General features: G+C 35.6%; 2 protein-coding genes and 1 pseudogene across 5 annotated transcripts; 2 read left to right on the forward strand and 1 right to left on the reverse strand.

Annotated features, from left to right (window-relative positions):
* The first annotated feature begins 1,280 nt into the window (after positions 1 to 1,280).
* On the forward strand, positions 1,281 to 3,864 carry LOC111798879 (aldehyde oxidase GLOX1-like). The gene is made up of 4 exons (XM_023682227.2): positions 1,281 to 1,847; positions 2,198 to 2,358; positions 2,437 to 2,800; positions 2,875 to 3,864. The coding sequence occupies exons 1-4, from the start codon at positions 1,329 to 1,331 to the stop codon at positions 3,682 to 3,684; spliced, it is 1,854 nt and encodes a 617-aa protein (XP_023537995.2). The 5' UTR covers positions 1,281 to 1,328; the 3' UTR covers positions 3,685 to 3,864.
* Positions 3,865 to 5,201: 1,337 nt separating this feature from the next.
* Positions 5,202 to 8,999, forward strand: LOC111797971 (casein kinase 1-like protein 3). 3 transcript variants are annotated; one of them, XR_002815626.2, is made up of 16 exons: positions 5,202 to 5,542; positions 5,654 to 5,694; positions 5,891 to 5,960; positions 6,110 to 6,258; positions 6,398 to 6,493; positions 6,612 to 6,682; positions 6,798 to 6,859; positions 6,950 to 7,013; positions 7,269 to 7,353; positions 7,437 to 7,563; positions 7,658 to 7,740; positions 7,817 to 7,877; positions 7,965 to 8,098; positions 8,236 to 8,423; positions 8,529 to 8,674; positions 8,755 to 8,999. XR_002815626.2 is itself a non-coding variant. In XM_023680893.2 (15 exons), the coding sequence occupies exons 1-14, from the start codon at positions 5,467 to 5,469 to the stop codon at positions 8,413 to 8,415; spliced, it is 1,299 nt and encodes a 432-aa protein (XP_023536661.1). In that variant the 5' UTR covers positions 5,202 to 5,466; the 3' UTR covers positions 8,416 to 8,423; positions 8,529 to 8,999. The 3 variants fall into 3 exon arrangements, 2 of the variants coding, with proteins under 2 accessions (XP_023536661.1, XP_023536662.1); XM_023680893.2 differs by having other exon boundaries at positions 8,529 to 8,999; XM_023680894.2 differs by having other exon boundaries at positions 8,535 to 8,999.
* Positions 9,000 to 10,058: 1,059 nt separating this feature from the next.
* Positions 10,059 to 15,673, reverse strand: LOC111797973 (putative lactoylglutathione lyase, chloroplastic; annotated as a pseudogene). Its single transcript, XR_015421612.1, has 7 exons — positions 15,424 to 15,673; positions 14,551 to 15,056; positions 14,133 to 14,341; positions 13,909 to 13,973; positions 13,198 to 13,365; positions 12,676 to 12,771; positions 10,059 to 10,492 (listed from the first exon to the last, which is right to left on the reverse strand). The product of XR_015421612.1 is annotated as a putative lactoylglutathione lyase, chloroplastic (transcript).
* Between the last annotated feature and the right edge of the window lie 287 nt (positions 15,674 to 15,960).

The following is a 15,960-nucleotide window of genomic DNA, read 5'->3' on the forward strand; positions in this document are numbered from 1 at the left end:
ATATATATATATATATATATATATATATATATATATATTTGAAAAGGAATTTAAAATAAAGAAATATGTACTAATTAATGGGAAATAGTGAAAGGAAATGATGAAGATGCTTTGTATGGAAAATGAAAAATTCATATCAAGTGATTGAAAAAGGGCATGCATGCACCAAGGGATTTGCATTTGCCCAATATGTCACTGTTTTTTGTATTAGTGGGGAAAGTGATTTGACATTAGGGTTTATTTCAAGCTACATCTATGGGAGGCATTGAGAGAAAGCTCTACTTTGTGTGCTTTTAGAGAGAGAAAGAGAGAGAGAATCCTAACCCTAGGGTTAGGTTTGGGAGCTCTTTGAATCTCGTTCTCGGGTCGAGAGTGTTCGTCTTAACCTAGTTGAGTTATGCTTAGATTGATACTTGTGGGTCGGGTTATGACACTTTTAAACCCAACCCAAATGAGAAATAGATTTGGGATCAAAGGTATGTATTTTCATTGATATTCATAACCTTTAAATACAAGCTACCAACTAATACCTACGAGAATATTAAGATATAATATCTAGAATATATTCCATAACTAATATATTCTCCAAATATTATATTTAAACAGGTTGTATATTTTTCTAACCCAAACAATCGTGGTTAAATAATTAACCCAACCTAACTGTTCAGGTCATTTATTCAAATTTTCCTTTCATTTGAACCTAACTCAAATAAGTTCATAACATAATCCAAACCGTACGAGTTGAGTTGGGTTGATCGGTTGTTCAAGTCATCGAATTTTTTGAATACTCTTGTGAGTAAGTGAAAATTTTGATGGTAAATACACACTCGAACAAAAATGTTTAATTTTGATGATAAAAAATTAATGACGTGGAAAATCATAATTTATTTTTTTTTTAGAGAAAATATGTTTGTGTGTGTATATATATAATTTAAAAGTATTTTTAAAAATAAAATAGAAAATTGTATAAAAAATAGATGGAATTATTTAAAAGTATTTTTTTTTTTTTAGAGAAAATTGTATTATTTATTTTGAATGCATGTATTTATTCATATATATAGTATATGGAATTATTTAAGTTTTTTTTTTTTATATAATTTAGTAATTAAATCAATAATCTAATCTTTATCTCAAATATTCCTTTTAAATTATCTAACTTGAATTAGCAATTTAGTTGAGTTTTTCTTTCAAACAAGTAACTACCATAAGCTATTTTAACGGTCCTTTAACTAACTTTTTGAGCCATAAAATGCAATAGAGGGGAGACAAAAGCTGAGGAACACACAAACAAAGGTGCCATTGAAGAACAAGGTTAGCTTACTCCTTCAATGGCAGCCTTTCTCAAGGCGGCCTCCCTCCTTCTTTTTCTTTCTCTCTTCTTCGTCTCCACCCCGGCCCAATTCCTAACCGTCGGTGGGTCCTATGGCTCAGGCTCGAACTCGCTCGACCAGGGCTTGAAGGATATATTGGCCGACTCTTCGACGGGAAAGAACGATGCCGGGTCGGGAGCTCCAGGTAACACCACGAAACCAAGTAATCTACCGGGGTTTTCATTTCAAGTCGGTAAGCAACGGGTTGACGGATCGGGCAAACGTCATTTTGAAACCAAGTTTCTAGGGTCATGGAAGTTGGTTTCTCAAAACTCTATGGTCTCGGCTATGCATATGAATTTGTTGCCAAACAACAAGATGATCATGTTTGATGCTTCGGCATTTCATATTTCACAAATCAAGTTGCCCAATGGTAAATGTTTTGATTTCAAAACCGACCAAGGTGCCGTTTTGCAAGATTGTTGGGCTCATGGTGTCGAGTTTGATATCGAAACAGCTAAAATAAGACCGCTCACGGTACGTAGCCTAATAGCTAACTCAATCTAGAATGTCTAAAAAGTTAATAACATTTAGATTAAGTTAAATGATTGTTGGGCTCATGGAGTCGAGTTTGATATCGAAACAGCTAACAAGACCACTCACGCTACATAACCTAATAGCTAACAAGACCGCTCACGCTACATAACCTAATAGCTAACAAGACCGCTCACGCTACGTAACCTAATAGCTAACTCGATCTTGTAAGGCCGCTCACGCTATGTAACCTAATAGCTAACTCGATCTTGTAAGGCCGCTCACGCTATGTAACCTAATAGCTAACACAATCTAGAGTATCTATATACATTAATTGTTAAGAATTGTGGCAGATGCCTACGGATCCATGGTGCTCGTCGGGAGGGCTCGACATCGAAGGACGATTGGTAAACACTGGCGGCTGGAACGACGGGACCAAAGCTGTTCGTTACATAACTCCATGCGAGACTTGCGATTGGACAGAATATGCAACGGCATTGGCACGCCCACGATGGTATTTATTTTTGCTAATTAAACTCAAAATTTTCATTCGCCAACCTAAACATAGCTTAACCGACACAAAACATTCTAGGTATGCAACTCAGGCCACCATGCCGGACGGCGGTTTCATCTTGGTCGGTGGTCGGAGATCCTTCAGCCTTGAATTTGTCCCCGCCGAAGGAAAATCCAATGCAAGAGATATCAATTTGCCTTTCCTCGATGAAACAACTGATTTGGACGAAAACAATCTCTATCCGTTTGTTTTTCTTTCAACCGATGGTAATGTCTTTATCTTTGCTAATAGTCGCTCCATCTTGTTTAACCCTAAGACTCGGACCGTCCTGCACGAGTATCCGATTTTGGACGGCGGTTCCCGAAACTACCCCGCGTCGGGAATGTCGGCACTCCTCCCTCTCAAACTTCAACCCGAGAATTCTGAGGCAATTCCAGCTGAGGTAACCTAAAAACTATCACTAAATTCAAAAGTTTAAGCTAACGAATGACGGGTATTGCTTAATTTTTCATTTAGGTTATCGTATGTGGCGGAGCGAAACCGGAAGCTTACCGGTCGGCCGAGAAAAAGAACTTCATGGAAGCATTGAAAGACTGTAACCGTTTAGTAATAACAAATCCCAACGATGTTTGGAAGAAGGAAATGATGCCAACTCCAAGAGTCATGGGCGACATGTTAATTCTTCCAACCGGCGATCTTTTGATTCTCAACGGCGCCACTTCCGGCACCTCGGCGTGGAATTTCGCTGAAGGCCCAAATTTCACTCCCGTTCTCTATAGTCCCGACAAGCCCTTAGGTCAACGATTCAAACCACTCCTCGCCACCACCATCCCAAGAATGTACCACTCCTCGGCTGCCGTTCTCCCCGACGGCCAAATCCTCGTCGCCGGCAGCAACACCAATGCCGGCTACCTTTACGATGTCAAATACCCGACCGAATTGAGAGTCGAGAAATTCTCTCCGCCGTACCTGGATCCGTCAAACGCCGCTTTCCGGCCGGCGATCGATGAGGAGAGTTTGGAGCTGAGCTGGCAGTACGGAGGGGAATTCAGTGTGAACTTCAATTTGAAAGTTGACGGAGTATTGGACGAGGAGAATGATATTAGGGTTTCGATTTATCCGCCGCCGTTCACGACGCACGGTTACTCGATGAACCAGAGGCTTGTGGTGTTGTCAATTAAGGAAGTGGCGGAGACTGGCGCCGGGGCTTACAAAGTGACTGTGGCGGCGCCGCCGTCCGGAATCATTGCACCGCCGGGGTTTTACATGTTGTTTGTGGTTTATCGAGGAATTCCTAGCGTTGCAACATGGATTCAAATTAAGTGATTCGAGTGATTTGATTTGATTAACGTTATTATTAATTCTCATTGAGATTGTAATTGGGCTCCATTTTGATGGAACTTTGGTGGTGGATAACCATTTAATTATCCTTTTTCTCTTCTTGTATATTTATTTAAAAATAATAATAAAAGAAAAGAAAAAAGAATGAGAAAGTTGGAGAACAAATTCTTTCCTTGGGTGGTGATTTAGTGGTCGTGGGTTAGGAATCGCAGATTTTTTGGTACACCATATTCATGCATTTACGATTCATGTAACGGTATTGATACTCCTGAAAGGTGTTCTATTTTCTCGTAGCTCGTGTTTGATATCGGATAAAGCAAATCTTGATTTTCGTTTCCCTTGTGATGGACCGGGAAGAGGGGGTACATGTCAAGTATCCGCTTGGGATCATGTCTTCTTAGGGCTATTTTAGATGTACAATTCAATTTCGGTAGTAATGTTCCGACTCTAATTAGATAAAATGCGAGATGATGGTCTCAAGAGGGGAACCAATAATTCTTTACGGGTGTGAAAACCTCTCCCTTTAAGATGCCTGCCGAGAGGGAAATAAAATGGAAATCTCTCCCTATAAAGACACGTTTTAAAAACTTTGATTGGAAGCCCAAAAAGGAAAGACTAAAAAATGAACAATATCGGATAGCGGTAGGTTTGGGCTATTACAAATGGTATAGATTGGGCAGTGTGCTAGAAGGACCCGAAAGCTCAAAAGGGGTGGACACCGAACGGTGCGCTAACAAGAATGCTGGATCTCGAAGGGGGGTGGATTGTAAGATTTCACAAAGGGTAGACACCGAGCGGTGTGCCAACGAGAATGCTGGATCTTGAGGGAGGTGGATTATGAGATTACACAAAAAGTTTGGATGGTGAGATTTCACATTAATCGCTGATTGGAGATCGGAGGAAGGAAGAGTGACAGTTGAGAAAGCATTAAATAAACAACAAATTATTAATGGGCCTAATTCGACTAGGTGGGCCCAATTCGATTGCTGGGCCATCCAACCCAGCCCAATTCAGCCAAAATATAATATTTAAAAAAAAATATGATTTAGAAAAAGAAAAGAAAAAAATATATGGACCCATCACAGCTTGGTCAAGGCCCAAGTTTCAATTGTTTTTCTCTCTTAAAAAATACGTTAACCTTTTGTCCTTTTCATTTATTTTTAAAAATATTTGTATTTTTTCAAAATTTAGAATATTACCATTTAACTCTTCACAGATATTTCAAGATTGTCTTAAAATATAAATTTATTAAAAAAACATTAGGGCTCTTATGTCTAATATTTTAATGATAATATTCCAATATTAAAAAAAATAGTATTTTTTAAACAAATAGCATTTTTTATTTAATCCTACAAAATTCTCCTATTATATAAAAAGAAATAAAATAGCGAAAATAAAATAGTCAACAGGTCAACAAATCCATGATGGAGGAAATGACGAAAGTATCCCTATACTTTAGAGTTTATCCCTTGGAGTCCAAGGTAGAATTAGAAGAAGAGCGTAACTACGAAAACGCCCTTCTGGTCTACCTGTCCTTCCTCGCCTGCTGTTCATTTTTGTGGCTTCCATTTCCTGATCTCTCTCGTTCAATCCATATATATATATATACTCACATATTTCTCAATTATTCTCTTTTTGTTATCTCTATATATAATCTTTTTTTGAATTTTTGTTTGCGGATTTGATCTCCTTTGAAAATTTCGAAACCCTCGGGTTTGTTTATGCTCTGACCGATCTCCGCAAGTCCGATCCATTTGATCTTTCTTTATGGAGCGCGTAATCGGCGGCAAGTACAAGCTTGGCCGCAAGATCGGCAGCGGATCGTTTGGTGAAATCTACCTCGGTCAGTTGTTGTGGAGTCGATGTGCTTGTATTTTCAGCTTACAGTTTTTGTATGAAGTTTTTTTTCTTTCTCTTGATTTGCGACTGAGTTTTGTTGTGTTTTTTGTTTCAGCTACTCATATCGAGACGTTCGAAATTGTCGCGGTGAAAATTGTGAGTTCTGATCGTTTCAATTGATTGAGTTTGTGGTTCTTGATTTTTTACTTTCATTTGTTTTTGGATTTTGTGGAGTACTTTCCACGAAGTATTAGTTGGAGTTTCTGTGCGTGGAAGTTTGGTCGGTGGAATGGAGATTGGAGCTACGGCTTCTTTGGACGGTGTTTACTGATATTCTGGCTTTCTTTTGCAGGAAAACAACAAAACGAAGCATCCGCAATTGCTTTATGAGGCGAAATTGTATAATATTCTTCAAGGAGGAAGTACGTAAGCGATCTCGATATGATGTTCGAATCGTGTGTGGTTCAATGCTTATGTTGAAGGATGATTCTAGCTCTGAGTGAAATTCTCTTTGTGGATGAATTATCGTTGTTTAAGTTGCTGTCGGCTGATTGTTTTCGTCTTAATTCAGGCGGTATTCCTGCTACTAAATGGTCTGGTATAGACGGGGAGGAGAATGTGCTTGTCCTTGATTTACTTGGACCGAGTCTCGAAGACCTCTTTGTATATTGTGGGAGGAAGTTCTCGCTGAAGACAGTCTTGATGTTGGCCGATCAAATGGTGAGTAGCATCATTTCCTGCTCTGATTTCTCGAGTTGGATGTGCGTGTTTGTCTCTGCTATTATTAAATACTTCGCGTTCTCTTCTCTTCCGTGAATAGTAGTTTATTGTCTCATTCCTTTTCTTTTTTCTGTTCAAGCTCACACGAATAGAGTACGTTCATTCCAAAGGATTTCTGCATAGAGACATAAAACCTGATAACTTCCTCATGGGACTTGGCCGCAAAGCAAATCAGGTGATTGTTCTTTCTTTTAAATGCTTGTTCTTATTTCTTAAGCGATCACTTCAAGGTGTTCTTGCTAGCTTCTTGTTCTTGGTTGTGTATGCATTCTTACTTCCACTGGTTTTTTTAGGTTTACATAATAGATTTTGGACTAGCAAAAAGATATCGAGATGCAACTACCAACCGACATATTCCCTACAGGTACTTCTTCAGTTTCTTTTGGAACTTCTTTCAAGTTTTTCACTCATGCTTTAAGTATTCATATGAAAGTTGCGATGTCATTTTACCTTCGTTTGTTTATAATTCTTTCTAACAGGGAGAACAAAAACCTAACAGGGACAGCTCGCTATGCTAGTTGCAATACTCACCTTGGAATTGGTAAGTCGGACACCTGAGTTTACTACTTGCACATTTTGCATTGAATTGTAACTTGGACCTCATGTACCCTCACTGTTGTCTTCTTCCTAGAGCAAAGTCGGCGGGATGATTTGGAGTCTCTTGGATATGTGCTTCTATACTTTTTGAGAGGAAGGTATGCCAATGCGCTCACTGTTTTTATTACTATTAACTAATTAGTTACACACGATAGTGTCACTATCATTCTGAAGAATGTTGTGATATTCATATAGGATGTTACTTCAGTATCCCTTTATCCCAATTCATGCACATTTTATCTGCATATCTTAATTCAGGCATTGACAGGGATAGGGGCGGAATTCCTATTTGTTTTTTTTTTTTTTTTTTTTTTTTTTTCATTTTCTATTTATGACGAAATTTCCATTTATAGCCTTCCGTGGCAAGGACTTAAAGCTGCCACAAAGAAGCAAAAATATGATAAAATATGCGAGAAGAAGTTATCTACTCCTATTGAGGTATGTTTAACCAAACTCTAGGGTATTGGCTATGTGCATATATTCTTGATCTCATGCATCTATTTTTATTTTCATTCTGGAAGGTCCTATGCAAGTCTCATCCAGTGGAGTTTGCTTCATACTTTCATTACTGCCACTCTCTGACATTTGATCAGCGACCTGATTATGGGTTCTTAAAGCGATTGTTCCGTGACTTATTTGCTCGTGAAGGTAGTGATGCTTCTGTTTATATAAGTTTGACAGTAATCCTATTTGAAAGAGACCTACGAACAGTCATGATGCCTAAATATTTGTTTTTGTGCAGAATATGAATTCGATTATGTTTTTGATTGGACAATCATAAAGTACCAGCAGTCGCAGAAGAACAGAGCCCAGCCACGAGTGTCTGTAAGTATCTTGCCCTGGTCAGCATTTATGTCCTTATGTAATGATTCTAAGTATGGTATATTGCCTCTTACTTCAGCCGGTTCTTGTTGGTACACATAATCATCATGCAATGCCTACGGAAGGGGAGAATCGCCAAGGTTAGCTTTCTGTTTGATGCAAATTCAATGTCAAATGTACCATTGCATTTTGTAAAGTAAGTGACTTCCTTAATATTTATTTTCCAGGTGCGTTTAATAATTATTCAGCTGAGGTTACAGATCGTGTTAGATCTGACCATGTTTCAAGCCCTGCAGTGCGACTGCATTTTAAACAAGCAACTCCAAAGAATTTGAGTTCTGATAATGCTCTTGACATGAATGTAAGTGATCTTAATGGCCTCATTAATCTTATTTTCGAAATACTTATATTTATTGTACTTTACCATATGTTTTGCATTTGTCCTTGTATGTTGTTAGTGTTACAATGGCTTACTGGTTATCTATATTAATAATATAGGCTCTAAATGATTCTCGCATGGCCACTGCATCATTTACACCTGCTGGTAGCTCAAGAGGAAACTCTTCTAAACCTTTGCAATCCACTGAATCTCCAAATCTCGTACATGGAAATGGTCACAAGGTTGGTCCTTCAGGTAGCTGGATTTCATCATTACAGAGAATTTCATCTGCAAAGTAATCAAAATGGTAAGTCCTCGTTACATTTACTTAGTGTTGTTTGGATTTTACCTTTGTTTTGTTGTTCTATTGCGTTTGGATTTTCTCTGACCATTTCACTACATCATGATTTAGCAACAGATCTGGCCAGGACTATTCTAAAACTACGTCTAGAAGCTGCAAATTGTGACGATTTTATGTTATCTTTTTGCAATGTAATCGAAGAGATTATGGTGATTGAATGGCAGAAGCCGCAGCATGCTTGCTCGTTTACTGACTGTGTTAGTCCCTGAACTATTGCAAGCTCATGTTCTTTTATTTCATTTTTGCAAAGGTGACTAAAATGCTTTGGTGGTTACAGAATGCCAACTTTCTGAAGCATGGCTTCTGCTGTGTAAATAGAAGTGAATCACAGCAATCTTGTACCTATGGTTCCATGTATCATTACTGGTGTGAAAGAATTTCGTGCTTTTAACCTATTTCTGTTACCATACTTTAAAATTCCTTTTGTAAGGCAATATTCCTATTGCCCAATAATACCTCTTTTATTATTGTGAGTGCAATATTAATCACTTCAGCATAGTTTAGACTGGAGTTTGAAACTAAGTTGACCTTTAAACACCTGATGCATTCTATTGTGGCTTTTATAATGGAATTTAATTGAGTAGGGCTTAGTTAGGAGTTGTTCTATTGTGAGTAGTGTTCTTAAATGTAATACTTTTCACTCTACTAATAACTAAGAATCGGATCCACGTGTTAGATTTGACAATTACTTACTGATAGGCTTTCATGAACTTTGGGCTTGTAGTTTGTGTTGCATTGTGCCAAGACTACTCTGGAAAAAATGTTTGCTTCTGCTGTCTTGCAGGGATGCAGATGTTAGTTGGACATTTGGAGCTATCTGAACAGATACAAATATGGACTTTTAACTTGGGTTTATTTAGATTTCTTCCTCGTTTGTTTTCCATTTTCAAACTTTATATTTCATGCCTTTTATTTACATTGAAGAGCTGAACTTTTTGTTTCTTTTTTTTCCCCATTTTAACAGGTTCTATCTTCAGCTCTTTGAACTTTTAATGCTAAGATAACTCATTGCCTTTTCCATTTCACTATTCCTTCATTTGTCATGTTTGTTCCTACTGGTATCAGTTTCCTTATTCAGTTTATAAATATTCTAATATGACTGCTATAATTACATTCAGTACACTCTTCCTGTAGTTAAATCTTGTTTTAAATGCCTCTTTTGAAATGAAGTCGCTATTTTCGTCTTCTAAACACGTATCAACTTTTAAAGATGAATTCTATTATCAGTGTAATTTGCAGGATATTTTCCCTTCAGATTGGTGCAATAATAAGACTATGGCAGCTATTGAATGACAGGTTTAACCGTTTGTGAAATTTTAGGCTTACAGCTCTCGTGATCGTTGTTTTACGAACAAGTAAAGCTGCAACGATCTGAACCATCTATCTTGTCGAGAAAGTGGATCATCTATGCTATTGGGCAAAATTTTACTATCAAAAATCTTGGACCTGGTAACTTACATGCTTGCTTTATTTTTTTTACCATATGGATTTGAATTGAGGCTACTCACAACTGCAGAATTTTAAAATCTACCTTACTGCAGTTGTTATAAGCTGAAAGTGTTGACTTAGGCATTGTAAAGATAAAAGAATCCTTCTGATGTTGCATTCAGGAGCAGGATATCTTTAAAGTGACAAAGATATTTCTATTGAAGTGAATTTTATCAACATATTTGTTGGAGAAAAAACAGATTATTTTGCCCTTGAGTACTTTTGAGCAGATGGTACATTATTGCTCAGGGGCAGGAAGGTCTTTTTACGTGGCCGGGCTTGTAGAAGTTGGGATGGGAAAATATGTTGGCCACAAAAGATGGGAATATAATTAAATAAGAGAAAATGGGACAAAAAATGTTGAAATGGACTTCCACATTCTACAGGTGAGAAGAAGATCTCCCAATTGCTTTAAAGATTTTATTGTTGCTCTGCAGTTTTGATGTACAAATGGCTTCGTAGCTAAGGGTATGGAACAGTCAGTTTCGTTCCAGCTCCTTGAGGAAGTCAACGTTATCTACAAACACCTGCAGAACCAAGAGAAAGAGGTAAATTTGATATGAATGCATTTAACTTTAATATGTTTTTAATATTTAATTTTGTCTGACGTATATTCATTTAAAAGAAAACAATTACTGATTTATTAAATATAAAATTGAATTTTATTATAATAAGATTGATATATTTTTAAAATATATTAAATACATCAATGATGAGTTTTTATTTTTAAACTTGCCAACGTTTTTTAAAATAAATTTTAACACAAAGATGAATATATTTAAACTTTTAACCATCTTTATCTTTTAACAAATAAAAATTTTGAGGTCTGATTTTTTTAATTTAAAAAAAAAATTGATACACAAATTGCTGTTTTACTGAAGATTCTCAACTTTTCACTCAGAAAACTTTCTTCCAGTTTTCTCTTTCTAGATTTTTCATCTATAAATTCTCTATACATTTAAAACTATAACTTTTCTCCCTCAAAAATTTGTAGTCCTCTGTTTCAAACTTTGGCTAAATAAAATTTAGTTCCTTAAAGTTTAGATTCTACTGAATGTTAGGTTGATGGTAAACTTAAGAGGAAAAAAGGTCGATTATTAAAAATAAAAATAGAGAATCTTGATTCTTCAAAATTTTTAAGAAATTGAATGGTGTGTTTCTTTCTCTTTTCTTAAGAGGAAAAAAGGTCGTTTATTAAAAATAAAAATAGAGAATCTTGATTCTTCGAAATTTTTAAGAAATTGAATGGTGTGATTCTCTCTTTTAAACTTTTGCCAATTCACGAAATATATTACATTTAGTTTATTATCAACCAATTGAAGGCCAAAATTCGGATAAAGTAAAAACATAAATAATTTGCCTAAAAAATTTCTTTTGGTTTTTAACTCAATAACAAGGTTTTTCTTTTTTATTTTTATTAAAAAAGGTTAAAACCCAAAAAGAGGTAATAGAGGATCCCACACAAAATAATCAATCTGGTAACAGTTAATAAATGTCGATCAGTCTAAGTGCAAGCAAGAGTGGTTTTTTATAAAGTTTCTTCAATAACCGTCATATCATATTGGATCTCTACAACAATCGAGAGTATATTACACTAGGGACTCCTAAACTAAGAGTGCAACCTATAATTGAAAAGAACAAAGGGATAATAATAGCAATAAAGATTAAAACCTAAATTTAGAATAAAAATGTTAAGGTTGTGTTTAATAGTCTAAGCTTACTATTTTTTATTTCGGAAATCCTAAATTTTAAAAAGTATTTAATAGAATTTTATGAATGTACTTTTGGGCGCTGCGTTTCAACTAACTAGATGGGAGGGCATCCCAGTGCAGCGGCAAAGGGATAAAAGAAGCTACAGTAATGAGTGATTTTGTATATTAAACTCTATTTAATTCAACATAAAAATGTGATAACGTCCACACGAGAGCCACGAACAAGGGGATGACTGCATTTTAAAGTTACAAAACCAAAACAGAACCCCATTTGACAACATTATTGATGTATTGAAAATTAAGAGACTATAAATATCATGAATTTTCTTATTTTATTATCTACCTTTTAACTATTTTCAAAAAATCAAAGTCACTTTTTAAAACTAAAAAAAAATTAAAAAAAAAATTTAGGTGCATGGAAGAGAACGATGGTGGTTCACATAAGAAAAGAACAAACTAGTTCTACAACCTTGATGGAATACCCTAAAACTTCGAGGTTCTTTATAAAATGGTTTTTTCCGTTAAAATGGGCGCTTTTCCAAAATCAACCATCATGCAACTTTTCCAAAAATCTTCAGCCTTTCTAATCATAATGATTCAAAGGTGATGGCTAAATTTTAAAATCTGCTGAAATTACTGGAAGAATTGAGACTTAGTCTATCTGGGATGATCATATAAGATGGGACCTAATAAATTTGGATGCTTCTTTGTTCAGTCTTGTACTAAAGAATAATGTCTAAAAGGGTCTGTGAAGCTTTGTGGAAGGTGAAAAAGAATGTTTTATTAAGGTTGGTGCTTCTCCAAGAAGATCTGGAAGCCGCGAATAGGCTTCAAGAGAAGGGTCCGTTTTGGAGTGGATTGTGAATAGTTAGTTATTTGCGAATAGGCGTCATAACTTTTCACTTGAAAAAAATTTGTTTCTTCTACTAAATTCTACTGTATAAAACAGAAATCAACTAAGGCAAGGCACAGAAAGTGAAATTTTTTTAGAAGCTTACCGTCTTCCAGCCATCGGGATCCAAGCAAGCTGGCAACGGTCCAGGTTTTCGGGTGACTCCTCCCCCACTAAGTTTCACTGCTTCTGCAATAGCAATCTTTACATAGAGAAAAACAGATACAAGTCCTTGTTTGTTATGACTTATAAGATCAGTAACATCTCGATCATTGATTTCATGAAATCACAACAGTAAGAAATTAAGAATTCAAGAACAATTCTAAAATATTACTATTCATGTTTCCTAACCAAGGTGATATGAAGAAAATTGGAAAATTAATGTACCTTAGTATAAGCATTCCCTTTTTTCGTAATCAGTGAAGCCATAATAGAAGCAATCATAGCATCACATAATTAAGTTAATGGATGCACATGAAACCAACAATGAACCAAATATGACACGGAATGGAGCATACTTAACCAGTCAAGGCATATCATTGATATTCAGGAAAGCTAAAGAAGAGAAGAAAAATATGAAACGAACAATGACTGTCGACTACAACTGGAAGAAACTTCACAGCCTTACCTTCTTATAGAACTCTATTGAGCGATCAAGATCACCAACACGAAGCGTTTCTAGAAGTTCTAACAACCATCGGGATCTTCAACAAAAGCAATAACGGTACGACCATCTTTCACATGGCCAGGTCACTTTCCCACCCTTGACTTTTAGGAGTTCTAAGGTCTTGTAAACCTATTAAGAGAAAAAAAAAACCATTTTGATAAGAAATAACAAAAACCTCAACATCCTTCTCGACTAAATAATGGCGCAGTGAACACACTTACATATTAATTTTCCAAGATTATAATCCAGACATGAAAAGAGTAAAAACAGACATGAAAAGGAAAATAAAAGGAAATAAGATAAATATCAATTCAAGTTATTCTTAATGAAAAAAAAAAAAAAAAAAAAAAAAAAGCCAAGATTATAATCCAGCACAATATATGGTTAAGAGTATTTACTAAAAAATTAAAGATTTAGGCCTTGAAATGATTTATAGTTTATTGTTTGCAAGTGAAGAATTTAATCAGCACAATGGGAAAAAAGGACCTAAAAAATCGTTGTTATACTATCAGAGAACTCACATGTCCATTAAAATCTGGAAAATATCTTTTACGTTAATGACTCTGAAACACCAATTATAATAAAATATTGCACATGCAGAATGATATAAGTCCGGATACCTCTGTACGTGCAAAAACCAATGGAATGCAGATTTCAACTAGAGGATCTTACATCTTCAACCGCAATCCCAAGATGACCAAACCAAGTGACAATATCATACCAGTCGACTCCATGATCTGGAACAATAACCAACCAAAGCAAAAATGATTAGACATACCAAATCTTTGAAGGAAAATTTCCTGTTGAATGCTGTTTTTCCAGAATAGTCCACACGAAATCTAAAAAAACTGAAATTACATAATAGCTGAATAGCAGTCGGATAGTTCGTTTCTTACTGTAAGTGAGTTCAATCACGAAGTGTGAATCCTCTTGACCAAACCAAAGAAAGCCATTCGTGTATTTCTCCTCTGGTATGTCATGTTTCCGCAGGAGCTTCATTCCAAAGCAAGAGAATCTGAGCAACCAGAAATTAAATTTCTTGGTTTTTTAACATTCCTGATCTCATCTTAAGCTTTCAGACCAAAGTATTGCGACTGTGGAGCAGCTGTAAAGCAACTTAAGATATTGAGTTACTTAATATCACTTATCATTAATAAATTATTTTTTTCCGTTCACTAGAGCGTAGTAATCCATATTTGGTGTGAGGACTGAACTTCCTCCAGAAGTTCAAGGCAAAAGCACCTTGAGGAAAGAAGGCACAATAATTCACAAAGAGAACAAAAAGGGAAGAAAAGTTGCTGAAGTATGACATACAGATACATTATACGCCATTATCATTGCTCATTGCAAAGCACTGGTTGTAACGGAGATAACATCCGTAAGAAGACAAATGCTGGATAAGTAAAGATATATTCATATTCAAATATCAAGGCGCCACTTGCATAGTATAAATAATATGGAATAGATTATTCGTCTGGACTTTTCGAGGCATTTAGTCGTCACATCAGCTCACTCCAACACAACTCACATTGAACATTTTTGGTATAATATATGTGATTAGCACATGAAAAGAAAACGTGAGTGAAGTTGTTAGGAATTTTTGGTATAATATATGTGATTAGCATGATTCTTATGATGTAGCGCCTCTCGACAGATATAAAGAATATTCATGAACAGAAAAACAAAGATTAATGGAGAGAAGTTCACATCAACACTTTTAAGGTATTTGGAAAAACAGAAATTAAAATTTTAAAATATTGATCACATTGAACATTTTCGCCTCGATTTCCGAAACGAATCAGCAAATCCACTGATGAAACCTCAAAAATGAGATTAAAATCGTTACAATCACAAACCGTCATCCAAATTCATTTCACAACAAGAATCATTTACTTCTTAAACCATCGAGCCACGCGATAGACATTCCACCTAAGAAAAAGAACTAATGAAACAATCTACGATGTCAACTGAATCGGCATCGACAAAAGCAGAACAAAAATACACTCCAAGCAAGCATATCCACCAAAAAAGGAACAGAAAAAGTATATCGAAGATCTCAATCGAGATGGAAAATTAACAAAAAGAACAGTGCTAATCAACGAAGTATGGTTCGTAAACAAACGGAGATGAGAACCGTAAACAGAGAGAGAGAGAGAGAGAGAGAGAGAGAAACAGAGAATTTCATACCACTGCAAGGTGCAATCAAAATATTTTGGGCGTAGTGTTGAAGAAGGAGAGAGAGAGGCCGGTGCGATGAAATCCGGCGAACCTATACGACGATAAAGAAGGACGCCATTGGAGTTATCCTCACCATTCTTCACTCTCTCGCTCTCTTTCTCGAAGTTGTTATCTCCGTCGCTCTACCCGCGCTGCTGAAACTCAGTGAGCCAATATCCGATATCATGCGATGCGATTTACTTATATATATATATATCACGGATTTCAAATTCGTTCCTATAATATAAATAAATAAATAAATTCGAGTACGAAAAATTTAGAATTTTATTTCATAGTTTCGCAATAGCCTTTACTATTTACTAAAATCAAATTAATTTTAACATTAAAAATTATATAAACTAAGTTTATAATTTATAATAAAAAGGAAACTCAAACATTTATTTTCATCCAAACATTAATTTGGTTAATAATTATATATTTTTTATTATTTTATAAATGCATAATCAGATTTTGATTATAAAAGTAAAAAACAGATTTTGATCTTAT

Source organism: Cucurbita pepo, chromosome 7 (assembly GCF_057944985.1).
Source record: "Cucurbita pepo subsp. pepo isolate OVF chromosome 7, ASM5794498v1, whole genome shotgun sequence".
Taxonomy (NCBI): Eukaryota; Viridiplantae; Streptophyta; class Magnoliopsida; order Cucurbitales; family Cucurbitaceae; genus Cucurbita; species Cucurbita pepo.